The 26614-nt window shown below is 39.2% G+C and overlaps 1 protein-coding gene across 4 annotated transcripts in view; it reads left to right on the plus strand.

Moving 5' to 3' along the window:
- LRIG2 (leucine rich repeats and immunoglobulin like domains 2) overlaps nt 1–17444 on the plus strand; it is a 67819-nt gene extending 50375 nt beyond the window's left edge. For all 4 annotated transcript variants that reach the window (XM_067727300.1, XM_067727301.1, XM_067727302.1 and 1 more), the window contains 4 exons: nt 345–794; nt 1427–1576; nt 9381–9671; nt 12069–17444. In XM_067727300.1, coding sequence (XP_067583401.1) covers nt 345–794; nt 1427–1576; nt 9381–9671; nt 12069–12295 — 1118 coding nt within the window. In that variant the 3' untranslated portion in view covers nt 12296–17444. The remainder of the gene's footprint in view (nt 1–344; nt 795–1426; nt 1577–9380; nt 9672–12068) is intronic.
- Nucleotides 17445–26614: the final 9170 nt, after the last annotated feature.

Here is a 26614-nt window from a genome sequence, read left to right on the forward strand (position 1 = left end):
TACCTTGTCATTAAGTCTTCATGAATATCATGTGGCTGTGGTATAATTTACTTACTCATTTTTCTGCTAGATTTTTAGATTTTTCCCTTTACCTTTAAAAATTACAACTAATTTTGTAATAAGCATTTTTGTATATAAACCTTTGAATTCTTTGCTTAGGATAGCTTGCTCAAGGTGTAATTCCTGAGATGAGATTTAGATTTTTTGAGGCTTTTGCTTTTCTGAAACATTAACTTCTAATCCTCCCATGAGCATATGAAAGTGCTTATTTCATCGTAACCTAATTAGTCTAATTCAATTAGGAATAAAACTGCCTAATATTTTTTAATGCATCTTTCTGTTAGAGACACCCTCATTTATTAGACCTCTGGAGGACAAGACAGTAACCCGAGGTGAAACTGCAGTATTACAGTGCATAGCTGGAGGGAGTCCTGCCCCTCGCCTCAACTGGACCAAAGATGATGGACCACTGCTGGTGACAGAACGGCACTTCTTCGCTGCAGCCAACCAGCTTCTCATCATTGTAGATGCTGGGCTAGAAGATGCTGGGAAATATACCTGCATTATGTCCAACACCCTTGGGACAGAACGTGGTCACATTTACCTAAATGTGATTTCCACCCCCAATTGTGACTCTTCCCAAAGTAGCATTGGGCATGAAGACGATGGGTGGACCACAGTTGGCATTGTCATCATTGTTGTGGTCTGCTGTGTTGTGGGTACCTCTTTGATCTGGGTCATTGTTATTTACCACATGAGAAGGAAAAATGAAGACTATAGTATCACGAACACAGGTGAGTGGTACCCGGTTGACCCTTGTGGCTTATACCTGAGTCAGGAATGTAGTGTAGGATTTGTTGTTAAATATAAAAAACTAAGGAGCTTTGATAATTTATTTGTGATAGAAGGAAGAGTTTTTCTGTTAAAATGTCCTACTTTCTTGATATAATGGAACCGCTCTAGTGAATAAGCTTAAGAATTTGTAGACAGTCCCCCAAAACTTTGTTCTTTTAAACAGTTGCATGTGCACCTTCTTTCTTTAATACCTAAGGCTCATTTCCATTGTAATTTTCCTTTGGGGAAGAGTGGAGTCGTTATGACAGAGATCAGTCTTTCACACCTGTCCCCCACCCTGAAATCCTGTAAGAGAAGAGGTATAGCCAGATAGATTGCTAAAGTGTGTCTGTGGATAAGATTTCAGACTTCAGGTTTTTTTTCTTTTGGTAATACTTTTAAAATGAAGCTTGGGGGAGAATTCTAGTGAGAAATAATTTTCAGAGAAAATTCTAGGAGTTGTTGAGTTCCTAGGTACATAACATTTTCCTGGCCATTAGTACCAAAGTAGAATGCATTTGCAAGATAGTCTTCTGAGTTTTGGCTTAAATTGCCTAACTTTATTTGAGAGTTACAGATGTCTCTTTTACAGACGAGCTCAATCTGCCTGCAGACATTCCCAGCTACTTGTCTTCCCAAGGAACACTGTCTGAGCCACAGGAAGGCTACAGCAACTCTGAGGCAGGTAGTCATCAGCAACTTATGCCTCCTGCCAATGGATATTTACACAAAGGCGCTGATGGTAATGACTTTTTATTATCTGTGCTTACAATTTCAGCCTACCCTGTTTAGGTTTTTTTTAAGTGTATAGTTTTCCACAGTAATCTGAAGCAATATTTTATTTATTTATTTATTTTTTATTTTTTTTTTTAACATCTTTATTGGGGTATAATTGCTTTACAATGGTGTGTTAGTTTCTGCTTTTGAAGCAATATTTTAAAGTAAGCTACTCAATGAAAACATTTGCCCCATGCAAAATAGGATGAAAATTGACTAAAGTCTTTTTTTTTTGAGTTTTTGAATTTTATTTATATTTTTATGCAGCAGGTTCTTATTAGTCATCAGTTTTATACACATCAATGTATACATGTTAATCCCAATCTCCCAATTCATCACACCACCACCACCATCCCCCACTGCTTCCCCCCCTTGGTGTCCATACGTTTGTTCTCTACATCTGTCTCAATTTCTGCCCTGAAAACCAGTTCATCTGTACCATTTTTCTAGGTTCCACATATATGCGTTAATATACGATATTTGTTTTTCTATTTCTGACTTACTTCACTCTATATGACAGTCTCTAGATCCATCCACATCTCAACAAATGACCCAATTTCGTTCCTTTTTATGGCCGACTAATATTCCATTGTATATATGTACCATATCTTCTTTATCCATTCATCTGTCGATGGGCATTTAGGTTGCTTCCATGACCTGACTATTGTAAATAGTGCTGCAGTGAACATAGGGGTGCATGTATCTTTTTGAATTACGGTTTTCTCTGGGTATATGCCCAGTAGTGGGATTGCTGGATCATATGGTAATTCTATTTTTAGTTTTTTAAGGACCTCCATACTGTTCTCCATAGTGGCTGTATCAGTTTACATTCCCCCCAGCAGTGCAAGAGGGTTCTCTTCTCTCCACACCCTCTCCACCATTTGTTGTTTGTAGATTTTCTGATAATGCCCATTCTAACTGGTGTGAGGTGATACCTCATTGTAGTTTTGATTTGCATTTCTCTAATAATTAGTGATGTTGAGCAGCTTTTCATGTGCTTCTTGGCCATCTGTATGTCTTCTTTGGAGAAATGTCAATTTAGATCTTCTGCCTATTTTTGGATAGGGTTTTTTTTTAATATTGAGCTGCATGAGCTGTTTATGTATTTTGGAGATTAATCCTTTGTCCATTGATTCGTTTGCAAATATTTTCTCCCATTCTGAAGGTTGTCTTTTCGTCTTGTTTATGGTTTCCTTTGCTGTGCAACAGCTTTGAAGTTTCATTAGGTCCCATTTGTTTATTTTTGTTTTTATTTCCATTACTCTAGGAGGTGGATCAAAAAAGATCTTGCTGTGATTTCTGTCAAAGAGTGTCCTTCCTATATTTTCCTCTAAGAGTTTTAAAGTGTCTGGTCTTAAATTTAGGTCTCTAATCCATTTTGAGTTTATTTTTGTGTATGGTGTTCGGGAGTGTTCTAATTTCATTCTTTTACATGTAGCTGTCCAGTTTTCTCAGCACCACTTATTGAAGAGACTGTCTTTTCTCCATTATATATCCTTGCCTCCATTGTCATAGATTAGCTGACCATCGGTGCTTGGGTTTATCTCTGGGCTTTCTATCTTGTTCCATTGATCTATATTTCTGTTTTTATGCCAGTACCATATTGTCTTGATTACTGTAGCTTTGTAGTATAGTCTGAAGTCAGGGAGACTGATTCCTCCAGCTCTGCTTTTTTCCTTCAAGACTGCTTTGGCTATTCGAGGTCTTTTGTGTCTCCATACAAATTTTAAGATTTTCTGTTCTAGTTCTGTAAAAAATGCCATTGGTAATTTGATAGGGATTGCATTGAATCTGTAGATTGCTTTGGGTAGTATAATCATTTTCACAATTTTGATTCTTCCAGTCCAAGAACATGGTATATCTCTTCATCTGTTGGTATCATCTTTAATTTCTTTCATCAGTGTCTTATAGTTTTCTGCATACATGTCTTCTGTCTCCCTAGGTAGGTTTATTCCTAGGTATTTTATTCTTTTTGTTGCAGTGGTAAATCGGGAGTGTTTCCTTAATTTCTCTTTCAGATTTTTCATCATTAGTGTATAGGAATGCAAGAGATTTCTGTGCGTTAATTTTGTATCCTGCAATTTTACCAAATTCATTGATTAGCTCTAGTAGTTTTCTGGTGGCATCTTTAGGTTTCTCTATGTATAGTGTCATGTCATCTGCAAACAGTGACAGTTTTACTTCTTCTTTTCCAATTTGTATTCCTTTTATTTCTTTTTCTTCTCTGATTGCTGTGGCTAGGACTTCCAAAACTATGTTGAATAAGAGTGGTGAGAGTGGACATCCTTCTCTTGTTCCTGATCTTAGAGGAAATGCTTTCAGTTTTTCACCATTGAGAATGATGTTTGCTGTGGGTTTGTCATATATGGCCTTTATTATGTTGAGGTGGGTTCCCTCTATGCCCACTTTCTGGAGAGTTTTTTATCATAAATGGGTGTTGAATTTTGTCAAAAGCTTTTTTTGCATCTATTGAGATGATCATATGGTTTTTATTCTTCAATTTGTTAATATGGTGTATCAAATGGATTGATTTGCATATATTGAAGAATCCTTGCATCCTTGGGATAAATCCCACTTGATCATGGTGTATGATCCTTTTAATGTGTTGTCGGATTCTGTTTGATAGTATTTTGTTGAGGATTTTTGCATCTATATTCATCAGTGATATTGGTCTGTAATTTTCTTTTTTTGTAGTATCTTTGTCTGGTTTTGGTATCAGGGTGATGGTAGCCTCATAGAATGAGTTTGGAAGCTTTCCTTCTTCTGCAGTATTTTGGAAGAGTTTGAGAAGGATGGGTGTTAGCTCTTCTCTAAACGTTTGATAGAATTCGCCTGTGAAGCCATCTGGTCCTGGACTTTTGTTTGTTGGAAGGTTTTTAATCACAGTTTCGATTTCATTACTTGTGATTGGTCTGTTCATATTTTCTGTTTCTGCCTGGGTCAGTCTTGGAAGGTTATACCTTTCTAAGAATTTGTCCATTTCTTCCAGGTTGTCCATTTCATTGGCATAGAGTTGCTTATAGTAGTCTCTTAGGATGCTTTGTGTTTCTGCAGTGTCGTAACTTCTCCTTTTTTGTTATATTGATTTGAGTCCTCTCCCTGTTTTTCTTGATGTGTCTGGCTAATGGTTTATCAATTTTGTTTATCTTCTCAAAGAACCAGCTTTTAGTGTTATTGATCTTTGCTGTTGTTTTTTTGTTTCTATTTCATTTATTTCTGCTCTGATATTTATGATTTCTTTCCTTCTGCTAACTTTGGGTTTTGTTTGTTCTTCTTTCTCTAGTTCCCTTAGGTGTAACATTAGATCGTTTGAGATTTTGCTTGTTTCTTGAGGTAGGCTTGTATTGCTGTAAACTTCCCTCTTAGAACTGCTTTTGCTGCATCCCATAGGTTTTGCATCGTCATGTTTTCATTGTCATTTGTCTCTAGGTATTTTTTGATTTCCTCTTTGATTTATTCAGTGATCTCTTGGTAATTTAGTAACGTATTGTTTAGCCTCCATGTGTTTGTGTTTTTTACGTTTTTTTCCCCTGTAATTGATTTCTAATCTCATAGTGTCGTGATCAGAAAAGATGCTTGATATGATTTCAGTTGTCTTAAATTTACTGAGGCTTGATTTGTGACCCAAGATGTGAGAGAATGTTCCATGCTGACTTGAGAAGAAAGTGTAATCTGTTGTTCTTGGATGGAATGTCCTATAAATATCAATTAAATGTATCTGGTCTATTGTGTCATGTAAAGCTTCTGTTTCCTTATTAATTTTCTGTTTGGATGATCTGTCCATTGGTGTAAGTGAGGTGTTAAGGTCCCCCACTATTGTTGTGTTACTGTTGATTTCCTCTTTTAGAGCTGTTAGCAAGTTGCCTTATGTATTGAGGTGCTCCTATGTTGGGTGCATATATATTTATAATTGTTATATCTTCTTCTTGGATTGATCCCTTGATCATTATGTAGTGTCCTTCCTTGTCTCATTCTTTATTTTAAAGTCTATTTTATCTGATAGGAGTATTGCTACTCCAGCTTTCTTTTGGTTTCCATTTGCATGGAATATCTTTTTCCATCCTCTCACTTTCAGTCTGTATGTGTCCCTAGGTCTGAAGTGGGTCTCTTGTAGACAGCATATATATGGGTCTTGTTTTTTTATCCATTCAGCAAGCCTGTGTGTTTTGGTTGGAGCATTTAATCCATTCACGTTTAAGGTAATTATTGATATGTATGTTACTATGACCATTTTCTTAATTGTTTTGTGTTTGTTTTTGTAGGTCCTTTTCTTCTCTTGTGTTTCGTACTTAGAGAAGTTCCTTTAGCATTTGTTGTAGAGCTGGTTTGGTGGTGCTGAGTTTTCTTAGCTTTTGCTTGTCTGTAAAGCTTTTGATTTCTCCATCAAATCTGAATGAGATCCTTGCTGGGTAGAGTAATCTTGGTTGTGTAGGTTCTTCCCTTTCATCACTTTAAGTATATCATGCCACTGCCTTCGGCTTGTAGAGTTTCTGCTGAGAAATCAGCTGTTAACCTTATGGGAGTTCCGTTGTATGTAATTTTTCATTTTTCCTTTGCTGCTTTGTTTTTTTTTCTTTGTCTTTAATTTTTGTCAGTTTGATTATTATGTGTCTCAGCGTGTTTTTCCTTGGGTTTATCCTGTATGGGATCTCTGCGCATCCTGGATTTGGGTGGCTATTTCCTTTCCCATGTTAGGGAATTTTTTGACTATCATCTCTTCACATATTTTCTCGGGTTCTTTCTCTCTCTCTTCTCCTTCTGGGACCCCTATAATGTTACTGTGGCTGCGTTTAATGTTGTCCCAGAGGTCTCTTAGGTTGTCTTCATTTCTTTTCATTTTTTTTACTTTATTCTGTTCCACAGCAGTGAATTCCTCCATTCTGTCTTCCAGGTCTCTTATCTGTTCTGCCTCAGTTATTCTGCTATTGATTCCTTCTAGTATATTTTTCATTTCAGTTATTGTATTGTTCATCTCTGTTTGTTTGTTCTTTAATTCTTCTAGGTCTTTGTTAAACATTTCTTGCATCTTCTTGATCTTTGCCTCCATTCTTTTTCCAGGTCCTGGATCATGTTTACTATCATTATTCTGAATTCTTTTTCTTGAAGGTTGCCTATCTCCACTTCATTTAGTTGTTTTTCTGGGGTTTTATCTTGTTCTTTGATCTGGTCCATAGCCCTCTGCCTTTTCATCTTGTCTATCTTTCTGTGAATGTGGTTTTTGTTCCACAGGCTGCAGGATTGTAGTTGTTCTTGCTTCTGCTGTCTGTCCTCTGGTGGATGAGGCTTGTGCAAGTTTTACTCATGGGAGGGACTGGTGGTGGGTAGAGCTGGCTGTTGCTCTGGTGGGCAGAGCTCAGTAAAACTTTAATCCGCTAGAGTGCTGATGGGTGGGGCTGGGTTCCCTCCCTGTTGGTTGTTTGGCCTGAGGCGACCCAACACTGGAACCTGCAGGCTCTTTGGTGGGGCTGATAGCGGACTCTGGGAGGGCTCACGCCAAGGAGTGCTTCCCAGAACTTCTGCTGCCAGTGTCCTTGTCCCTTGGTGAGCCACAGCTGCCCCCCGCCTCTGCAGGAGAACCTCCAACACTAGCAGGTAGCTCTGGTTCAGTCTCCCTGGGGTCAGTGCTCCTTCCCCTGCGTTCTGATGCGCACAGTACTTATGTGTGCCCTCCAAGAGTGGAGTCTCTATTTCCCCCAGTCCTGTCAGAGTCCTGCAGTCAAATCCCGCTAGCCCTCGAAGTCTGATTCTCTAGGAATTCCTCCTCCCGTTGCTGGACCCCCAGGTTCAGAAGCCTGACCTGGGGCTCAGAACCTTCACTCCAGTGGGTGGACTTCAGTGGTATAAGTGTTCTCCAATTTGTGAGTCACCTACCCAGCCTTATGGGATTTGATTTTATTGTGATTGCACCCCTCCTACTGTCTCATTGTGGCTTCTCCTTTGTCTTTGGATGTCGGGTATCTTTTTTGGTGAGTTCCAGTGTCTTCCTGTTGATGATTGTTCAACAGTTAGTTGTGATTCTGGTGTTCTCACAAGAGGGAGTGAGAGCATGTCCTTGTACTCTGCCATCTTGGTTCAGGCTCTAAAGTCTTAACAGAGGAGAAAATCTTCTGACAGAAAGGAGTAAAACACATCCTTAAACAAGGGATTGGAGAACACAGCAGAGGCTCCCAAACCAAAGTATTGTTGTAGGAAGGAGATGCTCTAGAAACTTTCTTCAGGTGTCTTTTATCCTTTTCAGGCATGAGCACCCTTCAGACCATATCCCGGGGAGGTTGTATCTCCTGCTGACAGGTAGACATTCACTAAGGTTTAAAGGGTATTGATGATTCTCATCTTATATTGGAGAACATCAGAGAGATATAAAATAGTTAAGTGAACCTGACTTCTCAACACTAGTTTTCCCGACTCCACTCTTCCCATAGGGAGTGACAGAACACAGGGAAGTGAATTAAGGGGTAGAATTCGGTTTGACTCCCAGTTCCTCTTTCCAGCCGTGTGGTCACCAACAAGTTACCTAAAAGCTGAGCTTTAATGTCCTCATTTTAAAAATAAAGAAACAATATTTTATAAAGCATTTCTCTCATGATTCTTAAATATTCTTTCCACAAATCTGTGTAGTACTTCAAGTAGTATACACATGGAAGCTCTATTCCGTTATTTTGGCTTTCCATGGAAAGGAGGGTATTTCTAGCTTTTTTTTTTTTTTTTTCTTTTTGGCTATACTGTGTGGTTTGTGAGACCTTCCCTGGCCAGGATGGCCTCTAGGCGCGCAGGCTTCATTAGTTGTGGTACGTGGGCTCAGTAGTTGTGGCACATGAGCTCTAGAGCGCAGGCTCAGTAGTTGTGGCACACGGGCTTAGTTGCTCCGCAGCATGTGGGATCTTCCCAGACCAGGGCTCGAACCCGTGTCCCCTGCATTGGCAGGCAGATTCTTAACCACTGTGCCACCAGGGAAGTCCCCCTCTAGCTTTTTAAAGAATACTTAAAAGCCTCTACTTTTTGCAATTTGTAGGAAATAACACTGCTTTCTGGGTTAAACTTAATTACTTCCTGTTCTTTTCCAGTTCTAACATTCTGTTGCTTGAACATGAATGAGTCTCTATTTCTCACTTTCCTCTTTTTTTATCATTCAGTTTTCAAAGCACTTAATTGTCCAGGGAGCTCATTATTAAACTTCTGCCAAACACACACTTGTCAGGCAGGACTCTTCACCATCAGAGGCTTTCTCTAGGGGTCCTTTTAGCAATTAGTGTTGCTTAACCTCTTGACTTAACAAAAGTTATGTGGGCTTTTGTGAAATAAAGTCATCAAAACCCCTTGTTCTCTGCTTTAGTTTGCTTAAGCCAAACATGTGTCTTGTAGCACAGTGCCAGCCTTATCTTGGCTCCCTTGATTTGCGCATGACCTTATCCAGGCTTGTCAAAGATGGCTTAATGTACTACTCAAGAGCATGGGTGCTGGAGCCAGAGGGCCTGAGTTTAAATTGCAGCTCTTCACTCAGGCAGTATGTATGTCTTTGGGCCTTACCTGACCTCTCTGTGTTGTAGTTACTCTGTCTGTAAAATAGGGATAATAATAATACTTACCTCTTAGGATGTTATAAGGATTAAATTAGTTAGTTCACAGAAAGACCTTGAAACTTCATCTGGTTTATAATGCAAGTTTTGAACAAATGCAGATATGATGACAACTGTTAGAGAAAACTAATAGTTGGCAAAACTGATTCCTTAACTGAAGGATGTTTGGATTCTTTCCCGTGTTGTCATTAGGTGGCACTGGCACCCGGGTTATCTGCTCAGATTGTTATGACAATGCTAACATCTACTCCCGGACCCGAGAATACTGTCCATACACCTATATTGCTGAAGAGGATGTTCTAGATCAGACACTGTCCAGCCTTATGGTCCAGATGCCCAAAGAGACTTATTTGGCACATCTTCCCCAAGATGCCACCACCCTGGAGAGCCTGGTATCAGCAGCAGATAGAGAGATGTCTGCCTTTCCCACCAACCATGAGAGGATAAATGAGAAGAAACTTTCCTCCACACAGAAGAGCAGTGGTAAAGGGCACAGTGTTTTTTGTTATTTTGGTTTGTTTTCACTTTCACCTACTTGAGTTTTCCTTCTGTCATATAGGTAGCACTCTCATTTGACAGAAGCAAACAAGTTGGTATAATGGAGTAATTAGCTACTATTAATTGATATAAACTAGAGCCAAAGATTTTTAGAGATTAGATTTAGAAAGAAGTCTGGATCTGTAGGATGAAAACAGCTTTTGTGGGAGTAACAAGATCTTACTTCTAAAGATTCAGAAGCCATGTAGAAAAAGTTTCTATAAAGACGTTCCATACAGGCACTACTTTTTTCTTCCATGTTTATTTAAATAATGGAGACTTGAAATGCTAAGGATATAATGATTTGGGCATAATTTGATGAAGATTTTCACTGAGAAGATTTAAAAATGTTTTATTTGGTTGCTGTTCTATCAGGTAAATGTTGCATGTCAGTATCACTTGTCAGGTATTTGCTTTCATCTGTGCAGTATTACAGTCAGGGCCATAGTTGGGAAAGCAGTTTGGGATAGTAGCCCAGGAAAAGAAACACATGTTATATTGTGCCGACGAGGCATTTGAAACAACCCAGTCAATAAAGCAAAGCAAAACAAAACAAAACTCTTTCTAGACCATGAAGGGCACTACTGAGCATGTCTTCCTGTCCATCCAGGCTTTTTATCCACTGTCACCCTCCTGTCTGCCTGAAATGAAAGAGCACTGGAAATAGGGTGGGGCTTTGCACCGCAGGTTTACAGTGGAAGACATTGTATAGTGGTGCTTCCAGGGATGGTTCTGGCTGGAGTGAATGAAATGACATGGACTTTTACGATGTGCTCTGTTGTTCTTAGTTAAGAGACCACCTCTAAAGTTTTCTAGAGGGTACAGGTCAGAGAAAAATATCCTGTTATTGAAGTTAGTCTCTTGTCTTTAAAATTCTGTGTCCATGAAAGAAAGGCACCAACACTAAATCCATTTCCCCGTGTCCTAGAAGAGATATACACGCACAAAATAACTGTAAGTAGAACTAAAAATGCAGTATCTTTCCCCAACTTTAGGCATGTCTTAATTGTTAATCTGGTCTGTAAGTGAGGAAATCAGCAAATGAGAGTGCTTTGGTGCATTGCTTGTTCCTTAGCTAGGATGCTCTAGCTCCTTGCTACTCAAAGTGTGGTCTGTCAGCATCAGCATTACCTAGGAGCTTGTTAGAAATGCAGAGCATGGGTCCCACCCCAGACCTAGTGAACCAGAGTCTATATTTTAACACAGTCTCCAGGTTATTTGTATGAATATTAAAGCTTGAGAAACCCTGCTCTAGCTTACTTTGCACATGGGTTTTATTTTTATTTCTGAGTGTTTGTTTCTAGAATATTTGGCTAGCATTTTCCAAAATACATCCCCATGAAGTTAATATAACTTTCAGTAAATGTTCTCTGGGGAAAGAGCCCACCACTGCAGTAAATAATAATGAGAAATTCATATTTTTGAAGCCAAAGTATAGATAACCTGATTTAAAATACCAGCTTTTGGTTATTATTTTGTTGGTAGAGTTATTGGCGTGCTAGAAGCTGGAGGGGAATGGTTGTTTATTTTTAAAATGATTTTTTAAAATAAATATATTTATTGTATGTATTTTATTTTTGGCTGCGTTGGGTCTTTGTTGCTGCTCTCAGGCTTTCTCTAGTTGCGGCGAGCAGGGGCCACTCTCTGTTGTGTTGTGCCGGCTTCTCATTGCGGTGGCCTCTCTCGTTGCAGAGCACGGGCTCTAGGCATGCGGGCTTCGGTAGTTGTGGCACGTGGGCTCTAGAGTGCAGGCTCCGTAGTTGTGGCACGTGGGCTTAGTTGCTCCGCGGCATGTGGGATTTTCCTGGACCAGGGCTCAAACCCATGTCCCCTGCATTGGCAGGAGGATTCTTAACCACTGCGCCACCAGGGAAGCCCAAAATGATTTTTTTTAAGATAAGCATTTAATTGTTATTTAAAGATACGATGACTGCACTGAATCAATAATTTTTACTTATGTATTGTGCAACTTTCATTACTATATGGATACTAATTCTCTTTTAGTCTGTTTCCATGTGTCTAAAGAGTTTTAAGTTTTATAGCAGTAGAAACACCAGTAATAGGTGAAAGCAGATGGCACAGCATGGTTTCAGTAATTAATTGGTAAAGTTGTTGAGTAGAAGTGTTTGAAAGACCATGGTTTCAGTTTTTGTTTTGTTTTCTTTTTTTTGTTTTTGCTAAGAAAATGGCAAGTATACATTTTATCTTAACGTCCTTATTCAGGAATACTGGGTTATTTCTTATTATTTCTTTGAAGACTTGGGTAGAAGAAAATTAAGTTTTAGAAAATTAATTTTATACTTCCATTCACCACTGATAATTATTACTGTCTCTCGTTCTCAGAACCCTTGCAGCGGCCTCTGTGGAACATAAGCAAAGAACCAGGTATGCCTCATCCTCCTTTATCGCAGCAGTCAGTCTTTGAGTCACCACAACTCCATCAAAACGAGGGCCTGGCAGAGAGTGATCCAGACTGTTCCACTTCCCCCATGCCCTGTCACAGGTTACACGACCACACTTTTGATTTTAGTAGGACTCGGAACATTCAAGATGGCAGTGAGGGCACATGAAACTCACTCCAGAATGAAATCTGGGCAGACTCAAATTAGTTGATTTTGTATTTACTACCTCAGAGTTTGGAAGAAACCCCAAAGTCAGCATTTGCTTTGCTCTTTGTCTACAATTACATCTGACCACATCAAGGGGGCCCAGACATTTGTTTGGGCTTATACTTGACGAAGAAAGGGTAATGGCTGACAGAAATGGGTACATCTAATAGAAAATGTGCAACACAGGCGGAGGAAGATAGAGGACAGAGTGCTGTCTTATGGTTCTACTGGGATGTGCCCAGGTGCTCATTGCCTGTTAGGGAGAGTCTCATTGCTGCTTAACACCCTGGATTGTCTCAACCTACCGAATGATCCTGAGTAAACAATGCTGTTCTATTTTGCCTTCCAAGGAACAAAAATAACTTTGGAGCCCCCCGGGAAGTGTGCCTGGGATTCTGCAGTGGTTTTAATCCTATAGTTGAGAGTGGGGCTTTGATATTCAAGGTCTTCGACAAGAATCCCAGACTTGACCAACTATTACTAGGTCGAGCGTTTTGTATTCTTGTGAATATCTCTCTTTCTCTCTCTTTTTTTTTTTTTGGTCCCTGTTGCCCAGGGATCTCACTGTATATATATGTGCATTTATAAATAATTTTCGTATTCATTGGTCATATGTGTTGCAATGTAAATATTTTTGATATGCCAAAATTATATATAATATTCAGTTATAATATTGACAGCTGCTTCTCAGACCACAGATTTTGTACAACTTGGTTTAGTGAATCCAAAGACTTTGTTTAAAGTTTTAAATACGTGTTTGTTAAGAAGTATAAGTATAGAAGCAGGGTACCTAGTAATTGCGTACACACAAACACCATCTTGGTGTAATTAACCACTTTCTTTATGCCTAAAGATTTGTACAGCTAATCATTTGTCATCTGTTTACAAGTGCCAGGTAATATAATCTTTCAAGCATAAAAAGGCTTTTTCAAACGACTAGCAGTCTTGTCATTGTCATATGCGCATAGATAAAGGAAAACTTGTTTGGGGAATATCTTCCTTCAGCAAAGTACTTAGTTGATGAGGAAACCAAAGATTGCTTTTTTTTCTGTGTGTGTGTGTGTTTGTTTTTTAAAATAATATCTCTTCTACCAATGCACAGTATGTCTTAAGAAGGGAAGACTGCTTTTGGGAGTAGAAGAACGTGCAGAAATTCTTATACTGTAAAGCTTTAGAGTGGTCCTTGTTTTGTACAAGTGATTTTTTTTTTTTTTTTTTTTTTTTTTTTTTTGCGGTACGCGGGCCTCTCAACTGTTGTGTCCTCTCCCGCTGCGGAGCACAGGCTCCGGATGCGCAGGCTCAGCAGGCATGGCCCACGGGCCCAGCCGCTCTGCAGCATGTGGGACCTTCCCAGACCGGGGCACGAACCCGTGTCCCCTGCATTAGCAGACGGACTCTCAACCACTACGCCATCAGGGAAGCCCTGTACAAGTGATTATTTAAGCCAAAAAGTTTTCTTGAATTTCTGATAGCAGAAAGTTTTATGTAAACAAAAGACTTAGTGCTCTAATAAAGTGTAATGGACTAAAGCTCTTCTTTCTGCTTTCAGAAAAAAAAGAAAGGCTGTTGGATTCTATCCTCTAAATTTAGTGAGGACTAGTTACATACTAGATGACTTCAACCACTTAAATGAAAATAATCTATTTCTAAGTCATTGTGCATTTCAAGGGTTTTAAACTCACATAATTTCTCAGCTCTTTGCCAGGAAGTTTAGCTGAATTTCATACTGTTTTTCAATCCTAAATTTTTCTCCCATAGGCAGCAGCACTTTTCTAGCTGTTTTATGCCATCATGCATTTGTCTTTTTCCTTTTTAAATTGTCAGCCTCTCTTCATTTTCACTTTGAACTCCTTAAGTATCACTATTTTCTTCTCCCTTCAATTTCTGATCCATCTTCTTACTTTACTAGGTTGTAGTATAATTTGTACTGGACTGACTTAGAATCACGAAACCTGATTTAGTTCCTAGCTCTGCTGCTTACTAGTTGTGTAATCAAGGGCAAGTCCCTTTACATCTCAGCCTGACTTTCTCATTTATGAAATGAGGGCATTTTACTAGATGCTTTAAAGCCCTTTCCAGCTGTAACATTCTGTGAATCTGTGATCCCTCCTGGAATCAAGGAGGATTATCTACTCTAATAAAAAGCTGCTTTCATGAAATATTTTTTAGAGTAGAACAGGAGTGATGCTGCTTACTCTGACTTGAGCCAGATTTATTTCCTCTCTAGCAGGAGTAGTGCTATAAGAAATCCTCATAAGGAGAAGAAATATTCAGCTTCTGAAACAGTGTCAGTAAACATAAAGAATCTTGAGTAGATTGAGAACCACCCATTGCCCTCCAGAACACCAGGTCTGAATGCTAGTATTACAATACACCAGAGTATCAGAATCAGTTGAGAGGTGTGCCACAACTAATTTGTAACTAGTTTGTGACTCACCTTTCTAATGTATTCAAGGTCATCTCTCTAATTATAGTACTCTGACATTCTGATGGACTTTATTTAGTGAAAAAAGTGGAGTTAGAACAAGGCTGCAAGTAAGCATCAGCTGTTACATGTGAGAGGACAAAAACCAGGCTGCAAACCAGTGCTCTAGAAAACTTAAAATACATGATTGCTGCCTCTGCTTTAGCAGTGGTCTTTCTACTGCCAGTGGTGTCAGGCTGGTCTCCCGAATAGCCAAGTTCTCTGTCAACTCGAATGGTTGAGATGTCCTCCCAGGTATTGCTAGCTTTCCTAAATAACTAAAAAACTTGCCTGAAAAACTAGTCAGGAATTTGTTTAAATGTGAATAGCCTATCCCTGGTCTTAAAAAATAGTAAATTTCATAAATTCTAATCTTAGGAGTTGGAATTCCTGAAATTTTTCAGTATTGCATATGTAGAGCATATAGCAAATGCTCTACTATAAACTGGATTAGTGGCTCATCTGTGTTTCTTCCCATCAGTGTAATGTCTGCCTGCCACCAGTTTAATCAAAAATGTTGCAAAAGCAAGGCAAACTAAAATGCTGAGAGAAATATTGTCCCTATTACGACTTCATATCAGTAGGGATACATAAAGTCTCTTAATTTGTTTGTGCCCCTCTTAGACTGATTCTGTAAGTATACCTGGAAGAAGAAATAACATTGTGCTTGTACTCCAAGTCTTCCTGCCACAGAGTCTATGCCTGACCCGTTGGCTGCCTGTCACTCAGTAGCCTCTAAAGTGCTTTCCCTAGATGTAAGTTAATCTGTAGGATAGGAAATACCAGAAACCCAGCCCAGTGTGCCATTCCCTCTAATGTGCCCTCTTAGAATGCTTTAAATGTGTATTTTCTCTGTAAGGTAACTTTCATGTTTAAAAACAGTTGCCTTCACATTGCCCATTGGCAGGTTGTAAAAGAAACATTAAGATGTTAAGCAACTTAGACTCTATTATCCATTTTCCTAAGAAAAGGGAGAGATGATAAAAGTCTTTAGTTACTTAAAGGGTTGTCATATGAAACAAAGATTAGATTCACTCTTTTTATTCCAGCAGACAGGGGTCATATCAGTGGGGAAGAAGTTACAGGGAGATGTAGTACACACTTGCCAATAATTCTATATAAGCTAACACTCTAACAATTAGATTTGTCTGACAATTGGAATAATCAGCCTTTCATGGAAAAAGTGTATACAGAAGCTAAATAATCATCTGTTAATAGCATTGAAGAAATTTCTGCATTGAAATCAAATATGGGCAAGATGACTTTTAGCTCTCTTTCAATTTTATCACTGGAAATCTTCAGAAGCAAGACAGGCTTAAAACTTTGTCTTTCAGAATTCTTTATATACAGTAAGTGTGGAACACTTAAAAAGATTTTTTTTTTAAACTAAAAGATTATGTTCTTTGATTGACAAAAGGAGCCAGTTTTGTGTTAATGGCTGAAAACATGAAACTCTGGGCTTATTCTTCTGAGAAAATCTATAAGGTTCCTAACCCAAATGGTATGACCATAATAAAAAATTTTAAAGCCTATAATGTATTATAACCTTCCCTTTTACTCTTTAATTTCTATTCCTGTTTCTTTGTATCAGTGGGACTCCATTTGGAATGGGGTTGGAATTGTGATGTTCAAGTTTATACCCAGTATTTTACCCACGTGTGTTATGGCATCTTCTTATCATTTTAATATCCACAGAAATGCCAAACGGGTAATGGAGTATCCGAGGTAAATTGGCTGTCATTTTATGCTACAGCCTCCATTTCTTACTTTGCTTCTTGATACAGATTACTGAAGTAATTGTGAAACAGTTGGACCTTAGAAAGTTGAGCTAAGATTTTTAGGCAACCTGTAAGTAATGATTCATTTTTCTCTTACGTGGTCTCTTTCCCAGTTCACTGTGGCAGATGTTTTTCCCTCTTTCTTCTAATTTAAAACATTTTTGTTTGGAGTACAATCTAAGCCAACATCAGTTAGCCTTAATTTTCTTCCTTCCTTCCCCGCTTCCTCCTCATTTGTTGACAAAAATAACATGTTCTGAATTGGGATATGTTATAAGCTTCTCTTAAAACAACACCTGAAAGCCCACAAATCATCTGGAGGTTTTGTGGGTAGTAAGGGGTAGGGGTGTGTGTGTGTGCGTGCATGCGTGGGTGAGGAGTAATATTTGGACCTGCTCCTTCAAGGTTGTGTGTTTGAGTGTTTCTTAGCAATCCTAATAATCTCCACCAATAGGTGGGGTGAAGGTGAATAAAAAGCTTGATTTGAGCCTGTTTTCAAATGTAAGGAGTAGACTGATCTTTTGTCAACTCTGTCTTTAAAGAGAAATTGATCATCGGGGGGTCAAGTGCTCTTGGAATATCTTTTGGCTACTTAAAGTGGCCACTTGATCCATTGAGAGACTACTTCTACCCTCTACTTTCCCCCTGTTCTCCCTTTTACCCCTATCAGAGGATGTCAGTCTGAGCAGCCCTGGTACTAGATGTACCTAAAGAGAGTTATAAGCCAAGTTGTTGTGTTCAGTGTGGCCATTTCCTAGTGTCTATTTATATTTTCTCACACATGAGAATGTATATTCTATAAAGCATGTGTTTGTCTACTTGTTTGTCTACTGTAATATGTCTTCAATAAAGCTAAAATACATTATGATTTTCTGGTCTTCTCTTGCCTAAAGGACAGGAATGAAATGGTTCATTTTTAAGTTTGTGATCCTTTTGAGAGGGTCTCCAAATAGCTGTGCAAGTTAAAATGGGAAAGAGTTGCCCTTCTCTAGTTCCTGCCGTGTTTAAGAGTCACACACACAGCCTCGAGCCTGCCACTGGTGCACCCTGCACTGTGAGCTGCTCCAGGCAGGCACTGTGCACTCTCTTCTTTCTCCTTCATGCTACCCACCAGGGTGCTGTACACTTGGCAGGATGAAAACAAACACACCTAACGGTTTGTTAGAAAACAAGAGTGCTTTCTGCACCGAGAAGAATTTGAAGGCAGTGTTTCTAATCTGGTAAATCTTTAACAAGATATTTGAAGAATGTCAGTATTCTGGTCAGCTTCCTCACTGTACCATGTTAGGAGCTATTTCCTTTGAGTCTGTCAACTCTCTGAAGGCTGAGCTGACAATACTGATCCCATCGTCACCTGTGCTGCACTTTATTCTTTATGAGGCACATCCCACAGACATTATTTTATTCGACTCTCACAGCACTCTTAAGATGTAGATTGGGCAGAGGATTTTAATCTCCACTTTTTGTAGTTAACAAAAGTGGCTCAGTTAGATTATCACCTACACAATGTCAAAAAGCTTTTAAAGCCCGAATTTGAATGCAGAATTTCTGACTCATATTCAGGATTTTTCCCACTGTGATACCTTCCAGTTCTGAACAGAGTATTATGTCTCCAGTCTTTATAAACATTGGAATAAAAGCCTCTGGACATTGATCACTTTCAATATGGTGAGAGTCTGGACTGGAATGTATACTGGAAATTGATTTTTACTTTATTCCTGACTATCATTTTCTTATTAGGTGGAATAAAGAAAAATGCCATGGTTTTATCATATTTTTTGTTTTGAAATGAGATGTACTAGGGCCCAAGTAGTAGGGTCCTGCTGAGTTATGAAAGATATTTATTCACACTCAGCTATTTAGAAGCTTGTAAGCTAGTGTTGAAGTTATCTGTGCTGCAGGGCCAGTTGCCATGGACCATTACTTTTGTAAAATATAATAAGAATGAATTTCTAGAAAAATAAAGGACACAAAATAAAAGTTAAAGTTTTTATTATAGATTTAACATATAAAAGTATTCAGTCAAACTGCTGTTAAAGTTTCTAAGTGCTTATTCTGTGCTTTGTCAGGGACTAGTAGCAAAGAGTTGGCAGATAGGCAAGATCTGCAGACCACTTTTGGAGTAGCACTGCTGCAACCATGTAGTAACACGGTTATGTGTCATGATGGGGGTTGGTCTTGCTCATTTCTGGAGGTTCCCTTTAAACTTGCTGGATTGCAGTGGTTGAAACGGAGAACTAGGCGTCTGTCTAGAGTCTTCCCTGACTAGAAGTAACAATTACAACACCTTTCAGCTCAGCTACCTCCCCTTGGTCTAAAGCTCCTCACTTGTGTTGTAGAGTCCTTTGTAGATGCTGCTTGTGTTCCAGTCCTGTTATCTTTCTTGCCAGTGCTTTCAGGACGGGCTGCCTGTGACTATTATAGGGGAAATTTTATCACGAGATAGGCTAAGGAAAGCAGAAGTACAGGGGTGGTCATACTGGGAAGGAGATGGTCTGATGCTCTGGGGGTCTGATGTGGACTTGTGTAATCAAGGCTCTGTTGGCGATGTTCCATCTGCCACCTCTGCTGCTTTCTTCAGCCAATCAAGAAATCTTGAAATCTCTAGGACCAAGTTTGGTCACTTTGTTTATTTAGTTCACAGGCCATCATCAAGGCCAGTTGCCAGAGCTCTTTAACAAAAAGAGACAAGTAGGAAGTATTAATCACAATTATTGCTAGGAACAAATAATGCAAAATTAGCAAATACATTCTGCCTACCCCTTCCAGGTATTGTTAAGCACTTTACATACTCAGCACTTTATCTTCACAACAGTGGTTTGAGGGAGGTAGTCTTATTCCCATTTTACAGATGTTGAAACAAGCAACTTGGCCAAAATCACATAATTAGCAGGCAATAGAACCAGGAGTTGAAATTATGCTTTATGATTCCAAAGCACAGGTTCTTTTCCCATGTCAAAGAAAGGAAAAAATGTGAGCTTTCATCAAGGCCCTACTTTGTCATTTAGTCTTAGTTATGGGCTGAACTCCATATTCAGCCCCTCAAATTTCAGGCCCCTCAAATTTCACGCCCCTCAAATCGAAGCCCTGATCTCTGGTACCTCAGAATGCGACTGTATAAGATCATTAAAGGTAATTAAATTAAAATGAGGTCTTTAGGGTTGGACCTAATCTAATATGACCAGTGTCATCATAAGAAGAAGGAAATTTGGGCATCAGACCTGCATGTGCACAGAAGAAAGACCATGTGCGAGAAGGACACAGCGAGAAAGCAGCCATCTGCAGGCCAATGAGAGGCCTCAGAAGAAATCAGAGCTGCTGACACATTGATTTTGGACTTCCAGACTTCAGAACTGTGAAAAAATAAATTTCTGTCATTTAAGCCATGCAGTCTGTAGTATTTTGTTACAGTAGCCTGAGCAAACTAAATACAGCCTTCCAATAACCCAGACAGGTTGGCAGAATTTTCTTATAACTCAGGCTAAATGAGTTGCTTACAGTCACATGATCTGAAGCCCACGGTCTTCCACTGAGCTGCTGCTGCTTCTCTGACCCCAGTCAATGCTTTGTATACTGAAATGCACTGTAGAGAAACTGGAAATGAAACTGATGAACACACTGGCTGGCATGCTTGCAGTTCTGAAGCACCACACATCCCTAGCCACACAGCGGTTCAAACAAAAGGGACTGCAGCACTGCACGATGCTTGTGCCAGAACACAAAAAACTGACACGTGTTTACAGCATAAATGATTGTAAGTTGAGTGCACCTGGGAACAAAGAAGCAAAGTATTTGGCGCATTCAAGAGTAAGTGCTTCTTGGCGCATTCAAGAGTAAGTGCTTTTAAGCTTCTATTTTATTCTCTTCCAAGGAGAAGCCGACTTTTTAAATCAACAAGTACAACCCCATATGTGGAATGAGTGGCTGCTCTTGAGTCATATGCCAGATCAAATAGTTTAATTGTGTGTCCCTTTTAAATGTTCCATCAAAGCCTATGTGAATTCCTCTCTCTTAAAAACATTAGGCATCCACCAGAGGGCTGACAGCAGAAGCAAGAAGAACTACAGTCCTGCAGCCTGTGGAACAAAAACCACATTCACAGAAAGACAAGATGAAAAGGCAGAGGGCTATGGACCAGATCAAGGAACAAGATAAAACCCCAGAAAAACAACTAAATGAAGTGGAGATAGGCAACCTTCCAGAAAATGAATTCAGAATAATGATAGTGAACATGATCCAGGACCTCAGAAAAAGAATGGAGGCAAAGATAGAGAAAATGCAAGAAATGTTTAACAAAGACCTAGAAGAATTAAAGAACAAACAAACAGAGATGAACAATACAATAACCGAAATGAAAAATACACTAGAAGGAATCAATAGCAGAATAACTGAGGCAGAAGAACGGATAAGTGACCTGGAAGAGAGAATGGTGGAATTCACTGCTGTGGAACAGAATAAAGGAAAAAGAATGAAAAGAAATGAAGACAGCCTAAGAGAACTCTGGGAAAACATTAAACACAACAACATTTGCATTATAGGGGTCCCAGAAGGAGAAGAGAGAGAGAAAAGACTCGGGAAAATATTTGAAGAGATTATAGTCGAAAACTTCCCTAACATGGAAAAGGAAATAGCCACCCAAGTCCAGGAAGTGCAGAGAGTCCCATACAGCATAAACCCAAAGAGAAACACGCCAAGACACAGAGTAATCAAATTGGAAAAAAAGACAAAAATTACTGAAAGTAACAAGGGAAGAATGACAAATAACTTACAAGGGAACTCCCATAAGGTTAGCAGCTGATTTCTCAGCAGAAACTCTACAAGCCAGAAGGGAGTGGCATGGCACATTTTTTTTTTTTCTTTGCGGTACGCGGGCCTCTCACTGTTGGGGCCTCTCCCGTTGCAGAGCACAGGCTCCAGAAGTGCAGGCCCAGCGGCCATGGCCCACGGGCCCAGCCGCTCCGCGGCATGTGGGATCCTCCCAGACCGGGGCACGAACCCATGTCCCCTGCCTCAGCAGGCGGACTCTCAACCACTGTGCCACCAGGGAAGCCCTGGCATGGCACATTTAAAGTGATGAAAGGGAAGAACCTACAACCAAGAAAGGATCTCATTCAGATTTGATGGAGAAATCAAAAGCTTTACAGACAAGCAAAAGCTAAGAGAATTCAGCACTACCAAACCAGCTCTACAACAAATGCTAAAGGAACTTCTTTAAGTGGGAAACACAAGGGAAGAAAAGGACCTACAAAAACAAACCCAAAACAATTAAGAAAATGGTCATAGTAACATACATATCGATAATTACCTTAAACATGAATGGATTAAATGCTCCAACCAAAACACACAGGCTTTCTGAATGGATAAAAAAACAAGACCCATATATATGCTGTCTACAAGAGACCCACTTCAGACCTAGGGACACATACAGACTGAAAGTGAGAGGATGGAAAAAGATACCCCATGCAAATGGAAATCAAAAGAAAGCTTGAGTAGCAATACTCATATCAGATAAAATAGACTTTAAAGAATGATACAAGAGACAAGGAAGGACACTACATAATGGTCAAGGGATCAATCCAAGAAGAAGATATAACAATTATAAATATATATGCATCCAACATAGGAGCACCTCAATACATAAGGCAACTGCTAACAGCTCTAAAAGAGGAAATCAACAGTAACACAATAATAGTGGGAGACTTTAACACCTCACTTACACCAATGGACAGATCATCCAAACAGAAAATTAATAAGGAAACAAGTTTTAAATGACACAATAGACCAGATAGATTTAATTGATACTTAGAGGACATTCCATCCAAAAAGAACAGATTACACTTTCTTCTCAAGTGTGCACAGAACATTCTCCAGGATAGATCACATCTTGGGTCACAAATCAAGCCTCAGTAAATTTAAGAAAATTGAAATATCAAGCATCTTTTATGACCACAACGCTATGAGATTAGAAATCAATTACAGGGGAAAAAACGTAAAAAACACAAACATATCGAGGCTAAACAATACGTTACTAAATAACCAGGAGATCATCTAAGAAATCAAAGAGGAAATCAAAAAATACTTAGAAACAAATGACAATGAAAACATGATGATCGAAAACCGATGAGATGCAGCAAAAGCAGTTCTAAGAGGGAAGTTTATAGCAATACAAGCAATACAAAACAATCTAATGTTACACCTAAGGGAACTAGAGAAAGAAGAACAAACAAAACCCAAAGTTAGCAGAAGGAAAGAAATCATAAACACACTACAGAAATACAAAGCCTCCTAAGAGACTACTACAAGCAACTCTATGCCTATAAAATGGACAACCTAGAAGAAATGGGAAAATTCTTAGAAAAGTGTAACCTTCCAAGACTGAACCAGGAAGAAATAGAATATATGAACAGACCAGTCACAAGTAATGAAATCGAAACTGTGATTAAAAACCTTCCAACAAACAAAAGTCCAGGACCAGATGGCTTCACAGGTGAATTATGTCAAACATTTAGAGAAGAACTAACACCCATCCTTCTCAAACTCTTCCAAAAAATTGCAGAGGAAGAAAACTCCCAAACTCATTCTCTGAGGCCACCATCACCCTGATACCAAACCAGACAAAGATACTACAAAAAAAGAAAATTACAGACCAATATCACTGATGAATGTAGATGCAAACATCCTCAACAAAATACTAGCAAACAGAATCCAACAACACATTAAAAGGATCATACACCATGATCAAGTGGATTTATCCCAGGGATGCAAGGATTCTTCAGTATATGCAAATCAATCAATGTGATACACCATATTAACAAATTGGAGAATGAAAACCATATGATCATCTCAATAGATGCAGAAAAAGCATTTGACAAAATTCAACACCTATTTATGATAAAAACTCTCCAGAAAGTGGGCATGGAGGAAACCTACCTCGACATAATAAAGGCCATATATGACAAACCCACAGCAAACATCATCCTCAATGGTGAAAAACTGAAAGCATTTCCTCTAAGATCAGGAACAAGACAAGGATATCCACTCTCACCACTATTATTCAACATAGTTTTGGAAGTCCTAGCCACGGCAATCAGAGAAGAAAAAGAAAAGGAATACAAATTGGAAAAGAAGAAGTAAAACTGTCACTGTTTGCAGATGACATGACACTATACATAGAGAATCCTAAAGATGCCACCAGAAAACTACTAGAGCTAATCAATGACTTTGGTAAAATAGCAGGATACAAAATTAATGCACAGAAATCTCTTGCATTCCTATACACTAATGATGAAAAATCTGAAAGAGAAATTAAGGAAACACTCCGATTTACCATTGCAACAAAAAGAATAAAATACCTAGGAATAAACCTACCTAGGGAGACCAAAGACCTATATGCAGAAAACTATAAGACACTGATGAAAGAAATTAAAGATGTTACCAACAGATGGAGAGATATGCCATGTTCTTGGATTGGAAGAATCAACATTGTGAAAATGACTCTACTACCCAAAGCAATCTATAGATTCAATGCAATCCCTATCAAATTACCAATGGCATTTTTTACAGAACTAGAACAAAAAATCTTAAAATTTGTATGGAGACACAAAAGACCTCGAATAGCCAAAGCAGTCTTGAAGGAAAAAAGCAGAGCTGGAGGAATCAGACTCCCTGACTTCAGACTATACTACAAAGCTACAGTAATCAAGACAATATGGTACTGGCACAAAAACAGAAATGTGGATCAACGGAACAGGATAGAAAACCCAGAGATAAACCCACACACCTATGGTCAACTAATCTATGACAAAGGAGGCAAGGATATACAATGGAGAAAAGACAGTCTCTTCAATAAGTGGTGCTGGGAAAACTGGACAGCTACATGTTAAAAATGAAATTAGAACATTCGCTAACACCATACACAAAAATAAACTCAAAATCGATTAGAGACCTAAATGTAAGACCAGACACTATAAAACTCTTAGAGGAAAATATAGGAAGAAAACTCTGACATAAATCACAGCAAGATATTTTTTGATCCACCTCTTAGAGTAATGGAAATTAAAACAAAAATAAACAAAGGGGACCTAATGAAACTTCAAAGCTGTTGCAAAGCAAAGGAAACTACAAACAAGACGAAAAGACAGCCCTCAGAATGGGAGAATGTATTTGCAAACAAATCAAGGGACAAAGGATTAATCTCCAAAATATATAAATAGTCATGCAGCTCAGTATTAAAGAAACAGACAACCCAATCCAAAAATGGGCAGAAGACCTAAATAGACATTTCTCCAAAGAAGACATACAGATGGCCAAGAAGCACATGAAAAGCTGCTCAACATCACTAATTATTAGAGAAATGCAAATCAAAACTGCAATGAGGTATCACCTCACACCAGTTAGAATGGGCATCATCAGAAAATCTACAAACCACAAATGCTGGAGAGAGTGTGGAGAAAAGGGAACCCTCTTGCACTGTTGGTGGGAATGTAAATTGATACAGCCACTATGGAGAACAGTATGGAGATTCCTTAAAAAACTAATAATAGGGCTTCCCTGGTGGCTCAGTGGTTGGGAGTCCGCCTGCCGATGCAGGGGACGCGGGTTCGTGCCCCGGTCCGGGAGGATCCCGCGTGCCACGGAGCGGCTGGGCCCGTGGGCCGTGGCCGCTGGGCCTGCGCGTCCGGGGCTTGTGCTCCGCGACGGGAGGGGCCCCGGCAGTGGGAGGCCCGCGTACTGCCAAAAAAAAAAAAAAAAAAAAAAAAACTAAAAATAGAATTACCATATGACCCAGCAATCCCACTACTGGGCATATACCCAGAGAAAACCATAATTCAGAAAGACACATGCACCCCTATGTTCACTGAAGCACTATTTACAATAGCCAGGTCATGGAAGCAAGCTAAGTGCCCATTGACAGATGAATGGATAAAGAAGATATGGTACATATATACAATGGAATATTACTCAGCCATAAAAAGGAACGAAATTGGGTCATTTGTAGAGACGTGGATGGACCTAGAGACTGTCATACTGAGTTAAGTAAGTCAGAAAGAGAAAAACATATATCGTATATTAACGCATATATGTAGAACCTAGAAAAATGGTACAGATGAACTGGTTTGTAGGGCAGAAACAGACACAGATGTAGGGAACAAACTTATGGACACCAAGGGGGGAAAGTGGCGGGGGGGTGGGGGGGGTGTGATGAATTTGGAGATTGGGATTGACATGTCTACACTGATGTATATAAAATGGATAACTAATAAGAACCTGCTGTATAAAAAAATAAATATAATAAAAAATACAAAAAACAAAGACCAAAACAATAGGCATGTGTTTAAAGTCAGCAGTGATAGAGGGTAGCTTGAATTATTTATTCTTCTGGGCAAGTTCCAGAGACAGGTGCACGAGTATATGTTCCATGCCACAAATAGCTAGTGCAGAGAAGAAATACAATTGTCATCAAACAGTGAATTACTGCTGCTTCCATGGCCCTGTTCTTTATACAAGTAACCTGGGGCTGGTTCAGGGACCACAGCGATGAGCTCTTACTGAAAAAAGAACTTAAGATTCAAGTGTGTAAATGTTCATTGCAGCTCTCTTTACAATAACCAGGACATGGAAGCAACCTAAGTGTCCATCGACAGATGAATGGATAAAGAAAATGTGGCACATATATACAATGGAATATTACTTAGCTGTAAAAAGAAATGAAATTGAGTTTTCTGTAGTGAGGTGGATGGACCTAGAGTCTGTCATACAGAGTGAAGTAAGTCAGAAAGAGAAAAACAAAAATCTGTATGCTAACACACATATATAAGGAATCTAAAAAAAAAAAATCGTTCTGAAGAACCTAGTGGCAGGACAGGAATAAAGACACAGACGTAGAGAATGGACTTGAGGATACGGGGAGGGGAAAGGGTAAACTGGGACGAAGTGAGAGAGTGGCATGGACATATATACACTACCAAATGTAAAATAGATAGCTAGTGGGAAGCAGCCGCATAGCACAGGGAGATCAGCTCGGTGGTTTGTGACCAC

The sequence above is a fragment of the Pseudorca crassidens genome, chromosome 2 (assembly GCF_039906515.1).
Source record: "Pseudorca crassidens isolate mPseCra1 chromosome 2, mPseCra1.hap1, whole genome shotgun sequence".
In the NCBI taxonomy this organism is placed as follows: domain Eukaryota; kingdom Metazoa; phylum Chordata; class Mammalia; order Artiodactyla; family Delphinidae; genus Pseudorca; species Pseudorca crassidens.